At 39.7% G+C, this 25,431-nt stretch overlaps 1 protein-coding gene and 1 pseudogene across 9 annotated transcripts in view; one reads left to right on the top strand and one right to left on the bottom strand.

Annotated features, from left to right (window-relative positions):
* The window catches only part of NUMB (NUMB endocytic adaptor protein), a 190,864-nt gene that overhangs the window by 11,963 nt on the left and 153,470 nt on the right, over positions 1-25,431 (bottom strand). For all 9 annotated transcript variants that reach the window (XM_059182889.1, XM_059182887.1, XM_059182891.1 and 6 more), the window contains 2 exons: positions 6,225-6,299; positions 4,201-4,341 (listed from right to left, as the gene is read on the bottom strand). In XM_059182889.1, coding sequence (XP_059038872.1) covers positions 4,201-4,341; positions 6,225-6,299 — 216 coding nt within the window. The remainder of the gene's footprint in view (positions 1-4,200; positions 4,342-6,224; positions 6,300-25,431) is intronic.
* Positions 10,752-11,131, top strand: LOC131836904 (centrosomal protein 15 kDa-like; annotated as a pseudogene).

Below are 25,431 nucleotides of genomic sequence, written 5' to 3'. Positions count from 1 at the left end.
CAGTATCAGATACAACACTTTTACAAGTCATGTATGAAATGCCTTTTGTCACACGATTATAAACTGTAAGAGTTCACTTAACTGCCGACTAAGAACTGACAGTTACTTTTTATTCATCCACATGAGTTTCCATCTAACTTCTTAGGGGGATGATATATATATATTTTTAAATTTTTTATATTTTTATCCCCAGGGGTACAGATCTGTGAATCGCCAGGTTTACACACTTCACAGCACTCACCAAAGCACATACCCTCCCCAACGTCCATAACCCCACCCCTCTTCTCCCAACACCACCCCCCCCCCCCAAGCAACCCTCAGTTTGTTTGTGAGATTAAGAGTCACTTATGGTTTGTCTCCCTCCCAATCCCATCTTGTTTCATTTATTCTTCTCCTACCCACTTAAGCCCTAGGGGGATGATATTAAGAGTACAGCACTGAAGCATGAAATAGGAGAGAGCACCGAAAAAATTCCAGAACCTGTCTGCATCTGAACAGCTCTATTTTAAGAATAGAGCTACAGGGGCGCCTGGGTGGCTCAGTGGGTTAAAGCCTCTGCCTTCAGCTCAGGTCATGATCCCAGAGTCCTGGGATCGAGCCCCACATCGGGCTCTCTGCTCAGCAGGGAGCCTGCTTCCTCCTCTCTCTCTGCCTGCTTCTCTGCCTGCTGGTGATCTTTGTCTGTCAAATAAATAAATAAAATCTTAAAAAAAAAAAAAAAAAAAAGAATAGAGCTACAGCCCAAAGCTTATTTCTCCTAGGCCTAGGACAGAAGTTCTTGAACAGAGACCCTCTCCAAGCCCCTCCATCTGTGATCCACTGAATTTTGAAAAACTCTGAAGGTGGGGCCTAACAAACTATTTTTTTGAAGATATTATTTATTTGTCAGAGAGAGAGAGAGACAGAGAGCAAGCGCACACACAAGCAGGGCGAGTGGCAGGGCAGAGAGAGAAGCAGGCTCCCAGTTGAGCAAGGAGCCCAGTGTGGGATTCAATCCCAGGGCCCTGGGATCATGACCCGAGCTGAAGGCAGATGCATAACCGACTGAACCACCAGGCACCCAGACATCCCAGCTAACAGACTGTTTTGTTTTGTTTAAGATTTTATTTATTTATTTGGCAGACAGAGATCACAAGTAGGCAGAGGCAGGCAGAGAGAGACACGAGGAAGCAGGCTCCCCGCTGAGCAGGGAGCCCAATGCGGGGCTCGATCCCAGGATCCTGGGATCATGACCTGAGCCAAAGGCAGAGGCTTTAACCCACTGAGCCACCCAGGCGCCCCGAAAACACTGTTTTAACAAGCCCTCCAGGTGATCCTGATACAGGATAACCACCGGCCAAGGGAGATTCAAACAGCCTGAAGGACCAGGATTGGACAATAAAACTGGTTGTTTTTGTTTTTTGTTTATTTTATTTTATTTTTTTTAAGATTTTATTTATTAGGCAGAGATCACAAGCAGGCAGAGAGCAAGCAGAGACAAAGAGGGAGAAACAGACTCCCTGTTGAAAAGAGAGCCCGATGCGGGGCTCGATCCCAGGACCCTGAGATCATGACCCGAGCTGAAGGCAGAGGCTTTTAACCCACTGAGCCACCCAGGCGCCCTGAAAACACTGTTTTAACAAGCCCTCCAGGTGATCCTGATACAGGATAACCACCGGCCAAGGAGATTCAAACAGCCTGAAGGACCAGGATTTGATAATAAAAGTGTTTTAATTAATGTAAGGGAACTCTTTGGATTTTATGTAGTAATAGCAAAATACATTGCTATGTGACTTACTGAAGTCACAGAAGAAAAAAGGGTAGTTTATTTCAACTCATTCTCAAAGCACTGTGTCAAACAAAGGAGGAACATCTGACAATCTTAGCCACCACTTTTAGGGCAGTGACCCTGTGAAAAACTCTATACTAAAAGTACTTTTATTAACTTAGTCTTCACAACTGTTATCTCCATTTTATGAAAGTGGAAAGTAAAGCTTAAAGAATGTTAAATGACTTGCCACAAATCCCACAGTTACTAAGAACCAGAACTAGACCTGAAACCCAGATCTGAGTCAGAGCCTGGACTCTTAATAGTTTATATCACTGTCTCCAAGAGCTTTTTCTTTTTCTTTCTTTTTTTTTTAAATTTTATTTACTTGAGAGAGAGAGAGAGCGAGAGCGTTCACACGCAAGCAAGCCGCATGAGCAGGGGAAAGGGCAGTAAGAGAGAGAAGCAGACTCCTGGGCGAGCAGGAAGCCTGATGCAGGGCTCCAACACAGGACCCTGAGACAATGACTTGAGCTGAATATCAGATGCTTAATCAACTGAGTCAATCAGGTGGCCCTCTCCAAGAGCTTTGAAAAACATTTTGGAGGGGTGCATTGGGCTCTCTGCTCAGCAGGGAGCCTGCTTCCCTGCCCCCGCCCCTTGCCTGTTTGTGATCTCTCTCTCTGTCAAATAAATAAATAAATAAAAGAAAAACATCTCGGTGAATTTTACAGTATGGCCACTGCTTTCCTTTCAGATAAACCCTGGAAAGGATTTACTGAGCTGTATGCTTCAGGAATGGCTATACTGCCTTATTCTGTCTGGACTTTAAAAAACTCAGTAATTACAATGATAAACTCAATGCTCTACTCTAGTTAAGATCATCATTATCTAAGAGATTTGTCTTTTGTCAGACTTTTGGGTACTTTATGTGAAAGATGATAGGTTAATTCTTTTTTTTTTTTTTTTTTTAAGATTTTATTTATTTGACAGAGAGAGTGAGAGGGCACAAGCAGGGGCAGCAGCAGCAGGAGAGGGAGAAGCAGGCTCCCCACTGAGTAGGGAAACCAATGCGGGGCTTGATCCCAGGACCTTCGGATCATGACCTGAGCCGAAGGCAGATGCTTAACCATCTGAACCACCCAGGCACCCCTAATTATTCTTTTTTTAAGAAGACTTTATTTATTTGAGGGGGAGGGCAACAGAAGGAGAGAGAGAGAGAAGCAGACTCTCCACTGAACAGGGAGCCCGACGATGGGCTATCATGACCTGAGGTGAAAGCAGATGCTTAACCAACTGAGCCACCCTCAATTTCCCCCTATTTTTAATCAAAACTAAAAGTTTCTACTATGCAACAATTTCTGCAAAGTTCGCCACACCGTAATTTCAGTATATCCTTTTTTTTTTTTTTTTTTAAATAATCTCTACCCAACATGGGGCTTGAACTCATGACCCTGAGATCAAGAGTCACATATGCTGCAAACTGAGCCAGCTAGGCACCCAAGTATTTCTCTTTTTTAATTAACTGAAAATATATCTCAACTCAGTTCATTCATTTTAGTAGAATTCCTCTGCGAACAAATTTATAAGCACCTTAATGCCAATGTCTTGTTTGTTTTTGTTTTGTTAGATTTTAAAAAATTTTTCGAGAGATGCCTGGGTGGCTCAGTCAGTTAAGTGTCTGCTTCAGCTCAGGCCATGATCCTGGAATCCTGGCATCGAATCTGGCATCAGGCTTCTTGCTCAGTGGGGAGTCTGCTTCTCCCTCTGCCTGCAGCTCCCCCTGCTTGTGCTGTCTCTCTCTGACAAAAGTAAATCAAACTATTAAAAAAAATTTGAGAGACAGAGAAAGTGAGGAGAGAGAATGGGGCGAGGGACGGAGGGAGAAGCAGACTTCCTACTGAGCAGGAAGCCCAAAGCGGGGCTCAATCTCAGGATTCTGGGATCATGACCTGAGCCGAAGGCAGATGTCGAACCGACTGAGCCACCTAGGCATCCCTAATGCCAATATCTTCTACCTAGATGTATTAGCAAACAAAAACATGTAAGAATCTTGAAAATAGTTCTTTTTTTAATTGTTAGCCAGAATATAGTACATCATTAGTTTTCGATGTAGTGTTCAACAATTCATTAGTTGCGTATAACACCCAGTGCTCATCACAACACATGCCCTCCTTAATACCCATCACCCCAGTTCTAATAATTAAAAATTTCAAGTAAAGTTTAGCAGCCACCATCACCGAAGCACTTTTACTTTCCTTTAATGACCTTGGCTCTCAGCTAATCATCTTGCTCTGTGAGCTGAATGAAAACAGGCTCGTTTAGGCACTTCCAAGTGCTGTAAGAGCAAGTACTTATAAAAAAACGTAGTGGGAATTGCTTAGCTGAGCCATCCCAGAGTGAGTCTGGCTAGCTGAGGCTAGTCATGATGAAGTCTACACTGCTGGACTCACCGTGTCCTTGACAGCCATGAAGCAATGACAGATCCAGCGCCGAGTGGTGCCGTCACGGCATATGTAAGAGAATGCTCTATCAAAGTTCCTATCTGGGGCACAGAAAGAAACTTTTTCTATTGTCTGGTCAACTATGAGGTCCTGGAAAAAGGGAAACACAAAGAAACAGAGGATTTACCAGGTTATTCAAGGTTCTCAGAATAAACACGGATGCTCATTTCACAATGCAGAGTCTCTAAAACTAAAGTATCAAAACTATGAAATAGTGCTCTGAGGCCAGCAGTCTGAATACTAAGAATTTGATGAAGAAGAGATCCCAAGAGGCACTCTGCCCAGATGCCTTTCTCACTTTATCTTTATGTTCTAAAACAGATGCTTGCTGATTTTAGTTTTATCACGTACATTGTATGTTCAATTTGATAATATATGTAAATCAATAAACTCCATCCAATTCCCATATAGTTTATATTAACTTAGTGATCATTTGATTTTGAGTATGACTTTGTATACTTGCTGAATGGCATTGTATCTACACAGTATAAACATTACACAAAATGTTTTTTAAAATCTTGAGGCTCTTCTTTGTGATACTCCCATAGCCCAGAATGCCTAGATGCTGAGGTGGGGCTACAAATGCTAAAACAAATGATTTTTTAAAAATGGCTTTTATAAAGCATCACTATGAGCATTTATGTTGCCCCACAAACTTGCCAGCCAATTTTTTAAAATTCTGCAACTCTGGTGGCTCATTATGGTTTTATTTTTCATAACCTTGATTATTATGAATTTCCTCTTTAGCAATGTAATTCTTCAAGTCTTTTGGATTGTCTGTCATTTTTCTTATTGACATGTACGAGTTCTTTATATATTCTAAATATGAGCCCTTTATAGATTGTACACACTGCAAAACTTCTTTTCCATTCATGATGGGTCCAAGGGTGAAAAACCACCAATTACTATTACCACTAAAGTGGAAAGAACCAAACTAATTAATGACAGTGCTACACGTAGCCACCAGGGGGCAATATCACCTATGAACTGGTATAAAACAAAAACTGCCTCCATGTACAACACCTTTCATCCAAAACACTAAAGAAAACTATACAAGTTCTTAACAATACGCTAATTAAGATGATCACGGTTTCTAATAATAGTAATAATGTACATTTAAGACTATCACTTCTTCTGAACTTAAAAAGGGGGGGGGCTCAGATGAAGGGCAAAAGAACTACTGCAACTGTATTAATAGTTATACCTAAAATGTATCAGGTAAGTTATCCATCAAAACTGCTCTTTAGCTGCCAGACTGTCTCCCTTTCAGTGACATGTGAAGTTTTTTGAAAAACTGCCTTCTTTTTAAAATTTCTCCAGACTTTAGGTCTCTTAGGAAATTTAAATTAATGATTAAATGTGCTTATATAAGACTTAATGTTCTCTAATGTTAGAGTCTATGTCTCCGTTCTTCTTCAGGCATGTAAGATCACTTTCTTTCAAATGCAAAATGCCATCTCTAATATAAGATATTGTGTAGATTCTAAGTAAGTGTTAACCAAATGAGCCATTTACTAGTCCTTAAGATTTTGCTTAAATTGGCTTTTTTAAGTTAAACAGTAGGTTAATCATTTCAAATATCACTTTCTAAGAATATAGTTCCCTCTATTAAGGAACAAGAAGAAATTTCAGATGTGGTCTTTTTTTAAAACTTTGGTAAAAGGTCCATTATATTTTACATCAAATTTGTGGGAGTAAACATTTTCTTCAAATGTATAAGAACAAAATCCTAACATTAAATGCAAATGTTTACTACACTAAACATGCTGTTACGTAGAGCAAAATGTTGTGAGAATTCTGTTTTTCATAAGGTTAAATGAATAACTGAATTTGTTTTCTGAACACTAGTATCTCCAAAGACTCTGGACAAAGTGGAAGGATACAGAGTGACTATAGCAGCTTAACAGCATTATATTTGATCATTAGGGATTAAAAAAAATGGACAGTAACATTCACACTTATAAAATGTTTACCTTAGTTTTCTCATCCACAACTCTCAGTCCATCTGCTGATACCCACAGGACTGCCTTAACTGCTTTCTTTCCAGTCTTTTAAAGAGAAAGCAAAAAGGAAAGGTGGGGGGAGACACAAACATACGTAACATTAAAAAAAACAAGGTCATCTACCATAGAAAACATTGACTTCTGCCTTCCAAAAGTCACAAGTACAGATGGAGTCCAAGTTCAGGAGGGGTGCCCAAAGCCAGATACTCAAACCAAACTGCAGAAACATTCAGGAAAAAACAAGCTAAAGCCATTATTTTAGAAACACAAAGCAAAACAATAAGATAAAATTAAGTAAAGGGGAAAGATAGGTGGACTCAAAACCAAGATATCACATTCCATAAAGGGCAAAGAATTCATAAGTAGATTCTTCACCCCTTTAAAAAGTCAACCAAGAAAACCAAGAGTCAGATAAATATTAAATACATAAGGAGTTACACCACAAGTAGCTTCTACAAACGTATTTACTGTAAAAAGTAATACACAGGTCTAAACTGAGATGCTGACCTATCCTTTGACTCATAATGTATACAGCAGAACCCGCGGTCATCTGAAATTTTCATGTTAAACACCCAAGAAGTCTTCATTATTCCTTTAACAATCTTTAAAGACCATTATTTCTTCCGTCAGGATTAACACAGAACTCATTTACTTTTTAATTTGATATTAAATGCATGGAGACATTTTGCGGACATAGAAGGATTAAAAAACTTTAAAAAATACTAATATTATTACATGAATTCTTACTGGCTGAGAAAAAACTTCTTTTGGCACGCAAGAATCATGTGAGAGTAAGATGTACGCTTTCTCCTGTGATGGAATGAAAATGGGAGAGTGGGACTTCGTAATAGTAATTTAACAGCTTCCTGTCTCTTCAACTGCTTTAAGGATACAAGCAAAATAAAACGAAAGCAAAATAAAGGCTAAGAATAGGTATCAGATTATAAAAAATATAAATCAAAAGGAATCTGGTAGTAAAACTGCAGCAGCAGCCTGTAGAAGGGACAGAAGGGGATAAAGAAGTATCTACCACTTTCCTCTGCATGTGTCCAAGCCCAGCATTCCTCCATATTTGTTTAAATGAACTGTGTACTCCCCTCCAGGCTCATCATCTCCACCATCACCAGGCATTTGATAAGAGCCTATTACATGCCAAGCAGTGAAAACTGTCCACTGAAAGGCAACACTTTCATAAACAAAAAATAAATAATACAGTAGTAAGTGTTACAGTAGAGCTGCAAACAATGTATGATGTCAGAAAGGAGGCATGGTCAAATCTAACTGTGGAATCAGGAAGGTTATTCAAAGGAGAAGATCAAAGTAAGTACTGAAATAATTTTTCTAGATGCCCAAGGTAGGAGTGGGGGGGTAGGGAAGTGACAGGTAGAGGATATGATAGGCAGCAGCAGCGGCAGCAGCATAGGACATGGAAGCAAGCAACGTGGCAAATCTGCACCCCATAATACTTCACTATGACTCGAGAGTAGGATGGGTGAATAAGGAGCAGTGGGAGATAAAGAGTAGGAAAGGCTAGTCACGGAGGCTATGTATGCTTACTGAAGAATTCTAAATTTTTTTGGCAATTAGGAGCTACTAAACGAATTTTTAAATGCATATCACTGTGGCAGCAGTGTAGATGGACTGGAAAAAGACTGACAGGAGGCAGAACGACCACAATATGGTTTGAGATGATAGAAAATGAGGGTTAAGCTCTCTTCATTGAGAAAAGGATAGATATGAGAGAGTTTTAAATGGAAAACACAAGGGAGAAGTCAGAAAATGCCTCTCCGATTCCTGGCTTGGGTAATTAGGTAAAGAAAGCACTACAACTAAGAGAACAGAAGAAATGCAAAAGTAGGTTTGAGGGGGGATGAATAAGAGTTCGGTTTTAGATAAGCAAAGTTTGGAATGCCTATGCAATATCCAGGCAGAGATGTGTAACAAGTAATTGGATACATAGATCCGAAGTTCAGCAGAGAATTCTCAGATGGAATTTTAGTTTTGGGAAACACCAATCATGGGAGTAGTAAGAAGACCAAGGACAGGAGAGATTATCAACAAATAACAAAGAAGATGAGTCTTTGAAATATTAGAAAAGGAAAAACCAGAAAGACAGGAGAATGGAGAGACTAGGGTTATTGAAACTAAGGGAGAAGGGTTTCAAGAAGTAGTGGGGGTCCAAAATGTCAAATGTTTCAAAGCGATCAAGCAAGAAAAGATGTACAATGTGCTCACTGGATTTAACAATGAAGATGTGGTAGAGTGATAAAGCTTGTAATGGTTAATTTTATGTGTCAAATTGGCTAGGCTATGATTGCACAGGTTTTTGCTTATTTTTGTCAAACAGCAATCCAGCTGTTGCTTTGAATATATTTTGTAGATGTGATTAACATTTACAATCAGTTGACTTTAGATCAAGGAGATTACCCATGATATCATGGGTGCGCTTTGTCCAATCTGTTGAAGACTTTAAGGGTTAAAAGCAGGTTTTCCTAAGAAGAAATTCTGCCTCAAGTCTCTGACATAGAAATTTTGCCTGAGCTTCTAGACTGCTGGCTGGCCCCACAGATTTCAGACTTGCTAGCCCCAATAATTGCATGAGCCAATTCTTAAGTCCCTCCCTCTCTCTATATGTATAGACAGATACCTAAATGTATACATATACATATGTGTGTATGTGTATACACACACACACACACACACACACACACGCGTGCGCGCACAAAGAGAGAAACGGTGGTTCTGTTTCTCTGGAGATCCAGACTAATACAGAAGTGTAAGTCAGACTAGGATAAGTTGAAAACTAAAAGGCAAAAAGTGTCTGTAAATATTACTCTCTTTAAAAAAGCTTTCCTAAGCTTTTGGGCAGCAAAAGAAACCATCAACATAATGAAAGGGCAACCTACTGAATGGGAGAAGATATGTGCAAATGATATATCTGATAAGGGGTTAATATCCAAAATACATGAAAAGAATTTATACAACTCAACACAAAAAAAAACCAAATAATCTGATTAGAAATGAGCTGAGGACTTGAAAAGACACTTTTCTAAAGAAGACGTACAGATGGCCAAAAGACATAAAAAGATGATCCACATCACAATTATCAGGGAGATGCAAATCAAAACCACAATGAGATATCACCTTAGACCTGTCAAAATGGCTAGAATCAAAAAGACAAAAAGTAACAAGTGTTGCAGAGGAGGTAGAGAAAAAGGAACGCTCATGCTCTGTTGGTGGGAATGTAAACTGGTGCAGCCACTGTGAAAAGTAGCACAGCAGTTCCTCAAAAAATTAAGAATAGGGCCGCCTGAGTGGCTCAGTGGGTTAAAGCCTGTGTTCGGCTCAGGTCATGATCCCAGGGTCCTGGGATCGAGCCCTTCATCGGGTTCTCTGCTCGGCAGGGAGCCTGCTTCCCTCCCACCCCTCTGCCTGCCTCTCTGCCTGCTAGTGATCTCTGTCTGTCAAATAAATAAATTAATTAATTAAAAAAAATTAAGAATAGAACTATTGTAAGATCCAGCAATTCCATACAGGGTATTTACCCAAAGAAAATGAAAACACTAATTTGAAAAGATACATGTACCCCCATGTTTATTACAGCATTATATGTAATAGCCATGACATGGAAGCAGCCCGTGTCCATCAACAGATGAATGGATAAAGAAGAGATAAGATACACACACACAATGGAATGTTACTTTGCCACAAAAAACAAGGTCTTGTTATTTGTGACAACATGGATAGACCTACAGGGTATTCTGCTAAGTGAAATAAGTCAGATAAAGACAAATACTATATGATTTCCTTGTATGTGGAATTTCAAAAACAAAACAAGTGGCAGAAACAGATCCATAAATACAGAAAACAAATGATGATCAACAGAGGGGAAGAGGAGGAGGGCCTGGACAAAACGGGTAAACAGAAGTGGGAGATACAGGCTTTGGTTATGGAATGAGTCACAGGATAAAAGGTGCAGCGCAGGGAATACAGTCAGTGGTACTGTAACAGCGCAGTAACAGACTGTAGCTGTGCCTGTGGTGAGCGCAGCTTAACGTAGAGATTCGCTGAACTGCTGTGATGCATACCTGAAACTCATTAACACTGTGTGTCCGCTATACTTCAACGAAACATAATTTAAAAGTTGAAAAAAAAAGTTATAAAAAGGTGCTGGGACCCAGCAGCCACATAGTAGTGGGTACCTTTACAGAACAGGTCCAAGTGGGGCTCGGACAGTCACCTTTGGCTTTTGCACCCAACCAGATGATTTGCCTTCAGACTCTGAGCCTTCAAAGCACTTCACTTGATTTTCTTTTAAGATTTTATTTTTAAGTAATCTCTATACTCAACGTGGGGCTCAAAACCCACAACCCCGAGATCAAGAGTTGCATCCTCCACCGACAGAGCCAGCCAGGTGTGCCACATTTCCCTTGATCTTTATCTGTAATGGTCCAGGGTTCTGAGTCAAGAAAGCTTTTAAGGCAGCTTTGACTGAAGATGACTTCCTTATTTGGTTCAGAAATTCTCCTTTCAAAAAGACATGAAGAAACAGTATCATAAAGATTATTACTTTGACAAATGGAGAATAAATCTGTAGATGAAAACAAGGAAAAGGCATCTCAGATGCAAACATCTGAGACTAGATTAAAAGGTACCTTAGTCTTTTAAAGGATATAGAAGCAGGAGAGAAGTGTTTCCAGACCCAGACTGACCCGATTCCACCACCAGAGGTGGTTTCTCTTGAGACTCTTCACTGGGCATCAAAAGAGTATATTCTCAAGTGGGATCAGTTTCTTTTAGGAAGAGCACCATATCCTACTGGTGTTGAAAATGAAAATGACATAGGAAGTACTATTCAAGATGAGGCGCGGCGGTAACTTCTTCACACACTCCTTCAAAAAACCTATTTAGTACAGTTGAATATTAAAGAATATGCAGGTCATTTCAGGAACTTTAAGAATCAAAAGGCTCATATTGTCCCATTACCTCCTCAAGGACAATGAAGATAGGAGAAGCTACTGACAAGTCTTAGGTTATCACTTTGAGACTCACTACTACTTCACGGGCATGAATTTGCTTTCTTCCAAACCTATGGAAGTGTTAAGAGCGAATATTGAAAGGTGGACTATTTATTAAATAAGTCACTAAGTGAAAAAAATTACGATAAAAAATAAGTTTTTCTACAAAAAGAAGAGCCATAGGGCAATGGGAGACAGAGGATCAAGGGAGATCTTTAAGAATTATGATAAACTAGCATGATATACTAGAGACAGAATGGGCTTTGGTGTAAGATAAGCAGTCTGAATTCGGTGCCACTGTTCATAAGCTAAGCAAGTTGTGGGGCCCTCTGGGCTTCCATTGCTTCATCTGTAAAGTATCTGTAGGACTGGTAAAAGGATCAGAGATACATTCAGTACTTGAAATTGAAAGAGGGCAATAAGGAACTGGTAGCCATTTATCATCAATAGTAACTTTAAAAAACTTTTAAAAACTTCTCCCAACAAAGTGAAGCTTCTTGAAAGACACACTTTGAGTAAGAACAGCTCATGCTTACAGGATGAGTGAGAAAAGCCAGTAGAGAAGGGAGACTGCAGGTCTGAGAAGGAGCAAGTCCTCTAGGAGGCGGGACGGGACGGGATGGGGCTAGAATCCACGCTTCAGACAGGAAGAGGGACGTCCCTTCTGTGAAACGGAGTGATAGAGAGTGATGCTGAGTAAAATGACACAGATTTGTACAGGAGTGGAAGTTGAGGAAGTTCACTCTGGAGACATAAATTCATCTGCAAAGGAGAGATTACCTGCTTTACCCCGCTGGGGAGAGGATGGTCGACAGGCACAGTGAGATGGTCGACACGTATGAGAGCAGTATAGAGGCAGCAGAGCATAGTAACTCAGAGCATCAATTCTGGAACCAGACTGTTGTCTCGGTTTGAATTCTGGTTCAGCCACTTACTAGTATGACCATGGGCACATTACTTCTCTAAGCTTCAATTTCAACACCTATGTAATGATGTTAATTTCACATACCTCATGGGATTATTATGAGAATAAAAGAAGTTGATACAAGTAAAAGGTTTAGAACCGGGGTGTCATATAATGTCCTGTCCAAACTGGACCCTCTGGAAGTGAAAGGGGGTACTATTAAAACCCAGAAACAGGTGTTATACTGTTTCAGACAAATTGGGGCCGTAGTTACCCCACCGCCAAGAGCAACTGCCCATATTTAACCAACTCCTACGCAGCACTGAGTATTTTGCTACAAGGGAACCTCCATGATGGCCGGGTTTTCCACCTTTATTGTTCACTGCTGGATCCTCGGAGCTTAGAACAATGCCTGCACAGCACAGGAGTTTAAGAAATATTTCTTGAAGGAATATATTTGCCAAATATCTATTGTAGGGGATACAGGACAGTTGATCAGTGACACAGAAGACTGCCAAATAGCACTGAAAATCCTGGTAAGGAACTGAAATTCGCAACTTCATCAATCTATTCATTGTGTAATTGCTGCCTGCAGAGTTCAGCATCTGAGGGAATGGACAGAACTAATTCCAGATTGGGAGAATGAAAATTGGGGGGGGGGGAGTTATTTGATTATTGATTCATTTTAAAAGCTTTTATTTAGTAATGTCTACATCTAATGTGGGGCTCAACTCATGACCCCAAGATCAAGAGTTGCAGGCTCACCTGACTGAGCCAGCCAAGTGCACTTCAAAGGTCATTTCTGAATGGCAGTGTTCCTCATTCAGTCTCCTTACCATATATAGCCAAACGGACATCTTCTTGGTCCAATTATATAGTTATGAAAACATCTTTGCTTTTTGAGGTATATCTACATAATAAATTTTATGGTGTTGTACTAATGTACCACTGAGGCATTGTATTTGTCATATTTCATGGCCTTTGATTTTCTAACTGGGGGAAGAAAACAGATAATGTGAATTCTTCTTGCTTTTGTTCCCACTTTGGGGGCTGATTCTTAGATGTCACAATAGTTGGCCACAATACAGTTACTTCCAACAGGTATTGAGATATTAACACTCAAAGATACCTGCAGTTAAATTCAATTCAGACTTCATCATACAAATTCTACAGTAGCAATGCCCCTTCCTGTTTGTGCCCTTTACAGTTTTTCATTCCAATCACATCAACTGAGGTTCTTAAACACTTTTCAGAAAATGATAAGTCATAGAAGATGAAAGTTTTTGCCTTTGTTTACCTTAGAACTGTCTATTTAAGCCAATATCTTAGGAAATAAGTTGAAGCTAACAAAAAGACTGAAATATAAAGCTAACCCAGAGTAAGTATGAAATATAGGATTTAGGTACATATTAGTGACACAAATACCTCTTTACAAAAAAAGACTACATAATACTTCAGAAACTAATGAAATGTAGTAGCTAGGGTAATGTAGATGTGAGACGTGAAGAATTATTTCATCACTTGTTCCAACACTTTAAAAAAAAAAAAAGATTTATTTGATAGAGAGACAGCAAGAGAGGGAACACATCCAAGGGGATTGTGAGAGAGAGAAGCAGGGAGCCCAATGGGGGGCTCGATCCCAGGACCCTGGGATCCTCCCCTGAGCCAAAGGCAGACGCTTAATGGCTGTGCCAACACTTTGTATTTTAGAAGTAATTTCATGGTTGGGGTGTGTGGGTGGCTCAGTAGGTTAAGCCTCTGCCTTCTGCTCAGGTCATGATCTCAGGGTCCTTGGATCGAGCCCCTCAGCGGGCTCTCTGCTCAGCAAGAAGCCTGCTTCCCCCCCATCTCTACCTGCCTCTGCCTACTTGTGATCTCTCTCACTGTAAAATAAATAAATAAAATCTTTAAAAAAAGAAAGTAATTTTTCGGTTATAGGTAGAATTCACACTAGTCCTAGTTAATTATGAAAAACACAGTTTTACAACAAAAAGGAAACCACTTATTCTTCAAGGAAAGAAGACAGATTTAACATGGACAGAACTTCAGTAACTTCGAATTTAAACTGGTAGAATCTGAAAAGGATCAGGCTAACCTATGAGTGAAAGAGGATAAATGTCCAATATAACTGAGCTAGTAACCACTCAACTTTCTATATATCCAACTTAGAATTTTAAAATTAACATCTTCCATAAACAACTTTTATTTTGGGCAGACAAAAACTAATATAGAATTCAATCAGGCTCTGACTCTGGAGAAAATGATAGCAGGTAGTGGATCTATTACAAATTGCTGAATCAGTAAATTTGTACTTGCAAGTAAGAGAAATGCACAGCTAATTTTCAAATGAACACACCAGTGAAGAACACAAAATGGTTGCAAAAATGACACAGGAACAGTAACTTTAGCTCAGTACACTGAAAGATCACTTTCCCTTAAGTATAAAAGGTATTCACAATAAAAGGCAATTGAAATAATTAATTACAATAAAGAATCTAATCTACCTACCTATCCCCAGAGTTTTGTTTTTGTTTTTTAAAGTAGATCCTGCTTAAATCAGAAATTGGAAGAGCTTTTTCTATGAGGGACCAGATGTCAAACATTTGCAAGTTATAAGTCTATGTTACAACTACTCAACTCTGCCATTGTAGCACAAAAGCAGACAGACAATATATAAACAAATGGAAATAGCTTTGTTCCAGTAAAGCTTTAGTTACAAAAACAGTGGGCCATAGTTTGCCAATCTTAGACGTAAATCTTCAAATCCCTGGAAAGTGAACATTAATTAAATTTTTTTGGAAAGACAATTTATTATATTGAAACAACAGACCCATTTGGAATTATGCCCCTGAATTATTCTTTTTCTTCCTTCCCTCGGTCCTTCTTCTTTCCGTCTCTTGTGTTTTTCTTCCTCCTTACCCTTCTCCTTCTCCTCCTCCTTTCTTTAAACAAATGTGCTTATATGCTATCTAATGTTTTAAACTGCAACTCAGGGGGCTCCTGGGTGGCTCAGTTGGTTAGGTGCCTCCTTGATTTCAGCTCAGGTCATCATCTCAGGGTTGTGAGATGGAGCCCTGTCTCAGCTCTGTGCTGGGCATGGAGTCTGCTTAAGCTTCTTTCTCTCTCTCCCTCCCTTTGCCCCTCCTCCTCCCCTCCTTTAATTTATGAAAATAAATAAAAAAAATAAATAAACCACAACTAGATCTCAGTGCTTTTCAACTCCAAAGTTCTGTAAGTCCCAAGATCACCAATGAGATACGAATGTGCAATTAACATAAATAGAAGTGATATTTGAGGGCAAGATAATTCTGCTGGGCATAAGATAGATAAGAGAAAAAGGTTAAGCAGCTGTTCTAATGCTTAAACCTAAGCAAGAAATGCTATAAAGACACATGGGAAGCATAGAATGGCATAACTCTGAAATGTTAAGAAGCAACTGCAGCAAACAGACCAATATGGGCAGGAGAGGCGAGCAAGTTGCTCTTTCTGAGCAATAGTGATCTGCCATTCTATGGTGCAAAGTTCTTTCTGAACAAACCAAAATGATTTTCAAGTGTACCCAATGTGTAAAGAATCACTGGTCTTTCTGTCACACCCACACACAGAGATAACCCAGTCACTACAGAGTAAAGAGATAACAACACACTAACAGGCAACATGAGACGGTGTGCCCCATAATAAATGAACAAGAAGCTTCTTTTCTTTCACAGGAAATTTGCCTTCCTTTCTTTTTTAATCTCAACAGGACCTTAAAGTCTATCAGTTGATATTTGAATTTCTGAGCAGAATCGTGTAAGGAACAAATTTTGTTTTATGATTCCCAGATACAGTGAATACTCCCTAAAGAACAAAGCAGCAAAGGGAAAGAAACACAAATTCGCCAGTATTTGAAACTGGCATTATCTCTAGCGGCCGCTTCGTTAACACTACAGTAACCCTTTAATCTGGGACACTAAGATACACTATATTTCCTGCACTCTAAGTAAGAGGAGACTTGAAAGGCTTTCAGGAAGAAAATAAGGATGGTAGCAAATGGCATGAAAGATGAAGCAAACAGCAAAGGAATGATTTCTGGAGGTAATCCAGCTCTTCCAGTTTGCTGCATCACTTTTAATTGAGGGGAGAGGGGAACCCAGGGATTATTCTAATATAAAGTTCGTATTTCAAATTTACATAATAGTAGACATGAAAATTCCACAGGTTTCTCAAGTTCAACCTGTCCACAACCAAATTTGTCATACCCCTCCTCACAATGAAGGGTTCCCCGAACCTCTTGGTCAATCATACCCAAAAGTTAGAGGTCATATCTTCTGATTTTTTTCTATGTATCCCTAGTCTGAATGAATGAATGAGTAGGCGCATATTTTTCTCTCATCCCAGTGGTCCTGTGAATGCTGTTCCTTCTGCCTAAAATGCAGGTCTCCTCTAATTTAGTTTAACTAGAAGTCACTGCTTTGTGTCTCAGCCTTAGGTGTTACCTCCTCCTGGAAGCCTTCATCATAACCTCTCACATTCATTCTTCGCTGCTTTGGTAATACCTGTTCTTGTCACATGATTTGATAAGCATTTCTTTACCTGTCTGGTTCCTCCCACTACCGGGTGAACTTGAAAGCAGTGCATCTGTCATTCATTCATTTGTTGATTCCCTAACCCAAATATTTTGGAGTAGCTACTATGGAACTCATATCATTTTAGGCACTGAAGATTCAGCAGTGAAAACAGGTGAAGATTTCAATTTTTTTAAAAAATATGTATTTGTTTGTTTGTTTGTTTTGAAGATTTCAATCTTAAGAGAGCCTATGTTTCAGTAAAGAAAGAGATGAGTAAGTAAACTGTATGGTATGACAAATATTGATAAGCCCTATCAGAGAAAAATAAGGCAGAGAAGAGGAATACTGAGTGTGTATATATGGAGGAAGGTGGTATTTGGAATTTAAAATAGGGTTCTCAGTGAATGTTTCATTCTCAGTGAATGCCCCACTGAGAATGGGGCTTTTGAACAAAGAATGGAAAGAGATGAAGTGAGCTGGGCATGTAACTGGATGACGTGTGCTCCAGACTACTGGTTACAGCAAGTGCAAAGAGCAGAAGCATACTTAGTGTGCTTAAGGAATAGCAAGGAGGCCAGTGTGGCTGCAACTGACGAAGTGAGAGCAGAAGCTAGGAAAAGAGACAGAGGGAATTCATGTGCAATGGTCTATAGGATCCAACGGCTCTGGCTTTTATTCTGAGTAGGGCAGGAAGCTAATGGAGGATCTGGGGCAGTGGAGCAATATAATCAGCCCTCTGTCTTAAAAAGATCACTCGGGCTGATATCTTGAGAACAGATGGTAGGGGGACAACAATGAAAGCAGGGGAAGTAGAACACCACTGCAGTGACTCAGATGAGAGGAGAAGCTGGCTTGGACCAGGGCAACAGTGTGGCAGCAGTGAGACAGGAGCTATTGATGGGATTTGGATACAGGGTATAACACAAAGGAGTCAAAATTAGATCCAGGATTTTCGGCTAGAGCACAGGTACAGAGTTGCTCTATACTGAGATGGGGAAGACTGGGGAGAGTAGTTTGGAAGGGACAGATTAGGAATTTGTTTTTTGACATGTGAGTGTGAGTTGCCCGATGTAAAGTGTTTAATGATGATGACGATAACAATACCTAACACTGAGCCGCTATGACAGGCTACTTTGCACACTTTGCTTATATTTACTTATTTAATATTCACAATAATCACATGCAGTTGGTATTAGTATTATCCTTTTTTAAAACTATTATCCTTTTTTTTTTTTAAAGATTTTATTTATTTATTTGACAGAGAGAAATCACAAGTAGATGGAGAGGCAGGCAGAGAGAGAGAGAGAGAGGGAAACAGGCTCCCTGCTGAGCAGAGAGTCCGATGCGGGACTCGATCCCAGGACCCTGAGATCATGACCTGAGCCGAAGGCAGCGGCTTAACCCACTGAGCCACCCAGGCGCCCCCTATTATCCTTTTTTTAATAGGTGGGGAAAAGTAGGTAGCTGAGCCAAGATTAAATAAATGCAAGCACCTGACTCCCTAGAGTCTAAGCCCCTAACACCTATGCTATACTGCTTCTGTGACGGAAATACCACAATGGAGGTCAGAGAAGATGCCTGATGAAGTTTCAGTTATCAGTATAGCGATGGGATTTAAATCCATGACACTGGATGACATCATCAAGGGAGACATGTAGGTAGAGAAGAGTCCACAGACTGGGAAGTAGGCAGCAGTATGAGGGAAAACCAAGACCATGATCTCTGAACTCCAAATGAACAGTGTTTCATAGCAGGAGAGGAATGGACTATGACAAATCTGTGAACAGGTCAGGTAAGGAGGCAGTAGGATCCCTAGAATAATGATACAGAAGAAAACTTAGTAAGAATAGCTTTGGTGGAGTGGTGCAGGTAAATGTCTGATTAAATAGGTTTAACAGGGAAGGGAGGGCAGAAACTGAGGCACCAAGAAACTTTTTTTTTTTTTTAAAGAGGATCTGTTTTGATTCACCATAAAAAGAAAAACTGAAATGGAAAAAGTGTGTACGGGGCATTGCTGGAGTGAGGAGGAGCTGGAATAAGAAGAGTCTAGTGGAGAAGTTGGCCTCGGCTGGGAGCACAGACAGTTCATCCCTTGCACACGAGGGAAAACAGAGCATACGGGCATGGATATAGACAGATGTGGTGGCAGCACATGCAAGAGTTTTCTTCTGATTGATTCTATTTTTTCAGTGAAGTAGGAAGCAAGGTCGTCAGCCAAAAGAGAGAACAGAGTAAAAAAATTCTGGAAACTTAAGGAAAAAGGAGGAAGTGTCAAACAGTTATCTAAAAATGGGACAGTAAATGAGTTTTTTAAAAAAAAATGAAGATTGCCTTGCTCCTCCTTATATCTGGATAGCCTAGCACAGTCCCTAGTTTGCTTGAGACACTATGACTTGAGCTTGAGAACCACTGTTTTTTATTTTTCAGGTTTTAAAAGATTTATTTGAGAGATTGCCCAAGAGAGCACATGAATGGGAGGGTATGGGGAAGAGAGAGAGAATCTCAAGCGGACTCTGTGCTAAACAAGGAGCCTAATGTGGAGCTCAAGCTCACAACCCTGAGATCAAGATCTGAGCTGAGTTCAAGAGTCAGATGCTTAAGTGACTGAACCATCCTGGTGCCCCATTCCCTCACTTTAAAGAAAAGGATCCAGAATGAAGGTAAGCACAAAGTATGATTTGTTACAGAGAAGAAAATCTGGGACATATAAAACAGAACGTAGATGTGAGTACGCGTATTTAAGAGCAGTCCTAAATATCACACAATGTTTACTCTTTAGAATTAGGTAAAAACACTATAACCACACATTACTTTTCAACCATGCATTCTGTAAAACATAACCATTTCTAATTATGCCATTTGACAACTGAAAAAGTGTAAGAACATGAGAAAAATATATTTGGCAGTACATTAACAGGATCTGCTAGGACAGATATATTTTTAGTGATTTTTTTAGAGTTAAAGCGCCCCCCTCCTCTACGTGACATAATAGCTCAGAGAATTCACAAACTCAAATGCCTACAGGATTAAGAGCAGGTAACAAAATGAGTGAATCAGGCTGAGGTAAGAACAACAGGGGGTTGGAGGGACTGTGGCAAACAGGCAACTGAAGGGTACAGTGGCTACTCAGCGGAAGCCACTGTTGCCACATAGAAAGCATTCCATTTTGCCAGGTCTTCTAATTCTTAAGATAGATATTCTACTTTTATGTGAAAACTTTCAGTATTTGAAATTTTGGAAGGCAGCTATGTTCACCACTATACCACCAACGCAGACCTAGTATTTGAAATTTTGGCAACTAATTCAAATTTATAAACTGTGCTCAGGGCATACAAAACATGTTTGTGGGAAGCATTCAGGTCCTTGAGCTACTGGGTATACTTCTGAATGATAGAACATCAATATGGAGTAAGTGAAAAACGGCACCAACTTTCAGAAAAACTTGGTTTCGGGGTAGACGCTGCCCGTTACTACTAACTGGGTGACCTCTCGGAGCCTGTTTATTCATTTGTAAAATGTAGTTTCATGAACTCTCCTTTTTAATTCATTGAGTGGTTATGAGTGGCAAGATTACAAAGTAGATCAAAGCATATCATAAAGCTCTGTGTACATATAAGCGAACAGCTGTGAGATAGTGGGAAATATATCTTGGTCTCTGCCCCTGGTTCTGGGCACAAAGCTTCTGAAAACCTTATAATTTCCTAATTTCCCAAGTGAGAAGAGCACTGTGAGCCTCCCTTGTTCTAATATTTGGCCTTTGACTCCATTCCTGACACAGAGCTCCTAAAACCCTTGTAAATTCCCAAGTGATAAGAGCACTAGGAACATCTTTTGTTGGATGAGACCACTCTGGGTAGGCTCCTAGATAAGCACTGGTCATCAGAACAGAACAAGCCATGATTAAAGGCTTGGGTTTTTTGGCCCCACCTCATACTCCAGCCTTCAGAGAGGGAGAGGGGCTAGAAATGGAATTTATAATTGGCCATGCCTATGTGAGGAAGCCTCAATAAAACCCCAACAGTACAAGGTTCAGAGAGCTTCCAAGTTGGCAAACACATCGTACCAGGAGAGTGTCATACTCCCTCTCCACAGGGACAAAAACTCCTGTGCTTGGAATCCTCCCAGACCTCACCCTATGTAGCTCTTGCTCTGGCTGTTCTGTTTCTGTTATCACATATTTTAAATAAACTAGTAAACATAAGTATTTCCCTAAGTTTTGTGAACTGCTCTAGCAAATTAAACCTGAAGAAGAGGTTGTGGGGGCCTCCAATTTGTAGCCAAACTGGACAGAAGCTGTAGGTAACCTGGGGACTTATAACTTGTGACTGGCATCTAAAGTAGGGTGAGAGCAGTCTTATGGGACTGAGCCTTTAACCCATGGGCTCAGACTCTCTGTAGGAAGACAGTGTCAGAACAGAGTTAAATTGTGGGAAAACTAGCTGATGTCACAAAAAATTGCTTGGTATCAGGAAAAAAAAAAAAGCTCTACATATTTGGAGACCACAAATGAAGTGTTTTGTAGGAGTTGTAAACACACAGGAGAAAGACTTACAGGAGGTAGACTGAATTGAATTTTTCCAGTATGTTGGCTTTAAAGAGACCTAATAGGGTAGCCTAAGAACATTTCGTATCTCTGTATTCGATCAGTTCCTCATAAAATGTAAATACAGATCACTTAGCTCATGGAGTTTTCAAATATATTAAAATTATAACATCTTTTTCAAGTGTTAAGTGCTGTGTAATTACTTGGTTAATCAAGTATTTGTTTGGTATGGCCAAATGCACTAATGAACCTGTATATAGTACTTCCTAAAAAGCTGAGTACCTTCTTGGCTCTCCAAACAATGGTGAGCAATTTAACGGAGCTAGCTTGGAAAAAGTTGTTTCAGGTTTTCAGGGTTTTTCCCTGCTTTAAGGGGAAAAGCTTACAATGGGCTAAACAGTAACAGTTCTGTAACAGACTCAGGTTTATCCGTTCCCTATTGTGAACACTTGTGCAGACACTCCTCTCATTAAATGGTGACGCAGAAATAGAGAAGTGACCGGCTGGTCGGGTTCAGGAAACAACGTAGGAAAGTGAGGAAGCAGTCCTCCTAGCCATGATTTATAAATTCAAATTCAGAGCTAAAAATCCTTCCATCTACCTACTTTTGTACAAATATGTTTAATGGAAACACCTCTTGATAACTGCTGTTCTTTTTATCCCGGACCATTAAACGATACATGAGGGGAAGGCTAAGAAAGTCTCAAAATTTATGGGAAACTATACTGGTTAAACACGCTCTAAAATCATATTGTAGTAACTTTGTATGGTTACAGATGGTAAGTACACTTATCAATAGTGAATGTCTCATAATGTAATTAATTATAAAATCACTATCTTGTACTTTTGAAACGAATACACGTCAACTGTATTTTAATTAAAAAAAAAAAACAAAACTTCCTACCATATACTGTTCTATGAGATTCTTCATTTTCAGCTTTCGTTAAACCACAACTGGCCTGGCAAGTTTGACAAACCAACTCTCTTTGACCAGCCTATTTCCTGTAGCTTAGTGTGGAAATGAACTGAACTATGGCAACTTGAAAGATTTAAAAGGCTCCATTTTAAAAAGCTTTAAAAATAAATAAATAAAAGTTTTGCATTTAAAAGCACATTTCTGGGTGCCTGGGTGGCTCAGTGGGTTAAAGCCTCTGCCTTCAGCTTGGGTCATGATCTCAGGGTCCTGGGATCGAGCCCCGCATCGGGCTCTCTGCTCGGCGGGGAACCTGCTTCCTCCTCTCTCTCTGCCTGCTTCTCTGCCTACTTGTGATCTCTGTCAATTAAATAAAAAAATAAAAAATAAAAAAAATAAAAGCACATTTCTGGGTAATGCTCTTTTCCTGCTGGTTTTCCAAACTCTTAAAATGAGTTACTATAATTTAAAAAAATTTTATGTTAGGGGGCGCCTGGGTGGCTCAGTGGGTTAAAGCCTCTGCTTTCAGCTTGGGTCGTGATTCCAGGGACTTGGGATCGAGCCCCACATTGGGCTCTCTGCTTGGCAGGGAGCCTGTTTCCCTTCCTCTCTTTCTGCCTGCTTCTCTGCCTACTTGTGATCTCTGTCAGATAAATAAAATCTTTAAAAAGAAAATTTATGTTAGAATAAACCTGCCATAAAAAGAATTCTCCTCCCAATAACAAAAGAATTCTGACAGTCACATTTGCTCATAGATGTTATAATGAGATTGTTAGGCATCATTTCCCCCCTTTCTTTAAAGTTTGGTCTTTTTTTAAGATTTTAGTTATTTATGTGACAGAGAACGCACACACACACAAGCAGGGGGAGCAGCAGGCAGGGGAGAGGGAGAAGCAGTCCCTTGCTAAGCAAGGAGACTGACACAGGGCTCGCTGATTCCAGGACCGAATCGGACCTGAGCCAAAGGCAGACGCTTAATCGACTGAGCCACCCAGGCGCCACTCCCCGCACACCTTTTTAAAAGTTTTTATTTAAATTCCAGTTAGTTAACATACAGTGTAATATTAGTTTCAGGTGTACAATTTAGTGACTCAACACCTCCATATGACACCCCGTGCTCATCCGCTTAGCATCTTTTATGAGAGTAAAACTCAGTAGTATGATTTAGATATCTGAAAATTAATAAAATGCTAGTTTGAACTACTGAAAAAGACTCTTTAAAACCTTAATAAAGAAGTAAGTTGACTAGAGATAAAATCCGAAATTGAATTATTACCCTCAAAGAAGAAAGTAAAATGAGTTTATAGGAAGTTATTTATTAACATCTTCTAAGGTTAAATCTTTTATTTTATTTAAAAAAAAACATTTTTTTCCCCAAGTATTCTATATACCCAGTGACGGGCTTAATCCATAACCCAAGATCAAGAGTCACATACTCCACTGACAGAACCAGCCAGGCACCCAAGCAAGGTTAAATCTTTTCTTTTTTTATTTTATTTTATTTTTTAGATTTTATTTATTTATCAGAGAGAGAGGGCGAGAGAGCAAGCACAGGCAGACAGAATGGCAGGCAGAGGCAGAGGGAGAAGCAGGCTCCCTGCCGAGCAAGGAGCCTGATGTGGGACTCGATCCCAGAATGCTGGGATCATGACCTGAGCCGACGGCAGCCGCTTAACCAACTGAGCCACCCAGGCGTCCCAAGGTTAAATCTTTTAAACTTCGGTTGTAACTAATATGAAAACAGAGTAATTATATAGCACAGTGATTAAGAATGTGAGCTCTGGAGTCCAATTATCTGGGTCGAAATTTTAGCTTCTTAACTTACTCTGTGAACTTGGGCAGGTCACTTCCATAAACTTTAGTTTCCTCATTGTAAAACAGGGAGAATAATTATTTCAGCATTATTTTAAGGATTAAGTGAGAGGATTCCTGATTTTCTTTCTTAGGCCACATAAATTTATGTTGCAAAATACAGTAAAACAACTAAGAAGCACAGCGTGACCCAGTTCGGCCATGCTGTAGGTGAACCATGACTCCACTCTGTATAGTAATCAATATTGCCACTTTGGGGTTGATTTCAAAATGAGAGCTACCTTTGTTCCCTAACACCATATTATAACTTCTTAATAAGTCTTCTTTTGGTATGTTTTTTCTATAAATTATATCAATATTTTCTATAATCTAGTCTTCTATATGAGGTCTACACAAGGTTGTTTTTACTAAAGTAGAGATGTTAAAAACTGATCACTTGGAATCTACTTTAAACTGTATAATAATTAGTGATGTGAAATCACTTTGAGAAATTCTATTTGGGGGGCACCTGGGTGGCTCAGTGGGTTAAGCCTCTGCCTTTGGCTCAAGTCATGATCTCAGGGTCCTGGGATCGAGCCCCGTTACTGGGCTCTTTGCTTGGTGGGGAGCCTGCTTCCCCCTCTCTCTTTGGCTGCCTCTCTGCCTACTTGTGATCTCTCTCTCTCTGACAAATAAATAAAAATTTTTTATAAAAAATCTTAAAAAAAAAATAGGGGTGCCTGGGTGGCTCAGTGGGTTAAAGCCTCTGCCTTTGGCTCAGGTTGTGATCCCAGGGTCCTGGGATTGAGCCCCGCATCGGGCTCTCTGCTCTGCGGGGAGCCTGCTTCCTCTTCTCTCTCTGCCTGCCTCTCTGCCTACTTGTGATCTGTCAAATAAATAATAAATCTTTAAAAAAAAAAAAAGAAATTCTATTTGGGAAAGAATATATAGCTACCAAAGAAACTTCCTCAACAATTCTATTGAGTATTTATACAACTGACCCTTAAACACACTGCCCTGTGCAAATCTACATGTATGTTATTTTTTTAATAACTATAGTATGGAACTGTAAATTTATTTTTTTCTTAAGATTTTCTTAATAACATTTTCCTTTCTCTGGATAAAAATACAGTATGTAAAACATATAACATACAAAATATGTGTTGATCAACTGTTTACATTATTGGTAAGGTCAACAGTAGGCTATTAGAGTTAAGTTCCTGGGGAGTAAAAAAAATCATACAGCACTTTTTGACTGCAGAGAGGGTTGGAGGCCCTGACCCCAGCACTATTCAGGGTTAACTGTAATGATGCAAATGTCTATAGGATTAATTCTTTCTAGATATGGACCTGTTAATTTAACTCAAACTCAAATGTCTACTAGAAATTTTATTGTGACATGTGGGTAAATTATATGACTTTCTATTTCAGATTGACAGCAGTACCTGAATCAAGCTA

Source organism: Mustela lutreola, chromosome 7, assembly GCF_030435805.1.
Source record: "Mustela lutreola isolate mMusLut2 chromosome 7, mMusLut2.pri, whole genome shotgun sequence".
In the NCBI taxonomy this organism is placed as follows: Eukaryota; Metazoa; Chordata; class Mammalia; order Carnivora; family Mustelidae; genus Mustela; species Mustela lutreola.
The sequence above is the reverse complement of the archived record's forward strand: the minus strand, read 5'-3'. Positions and strand labels throughout refer to the sequence as shown.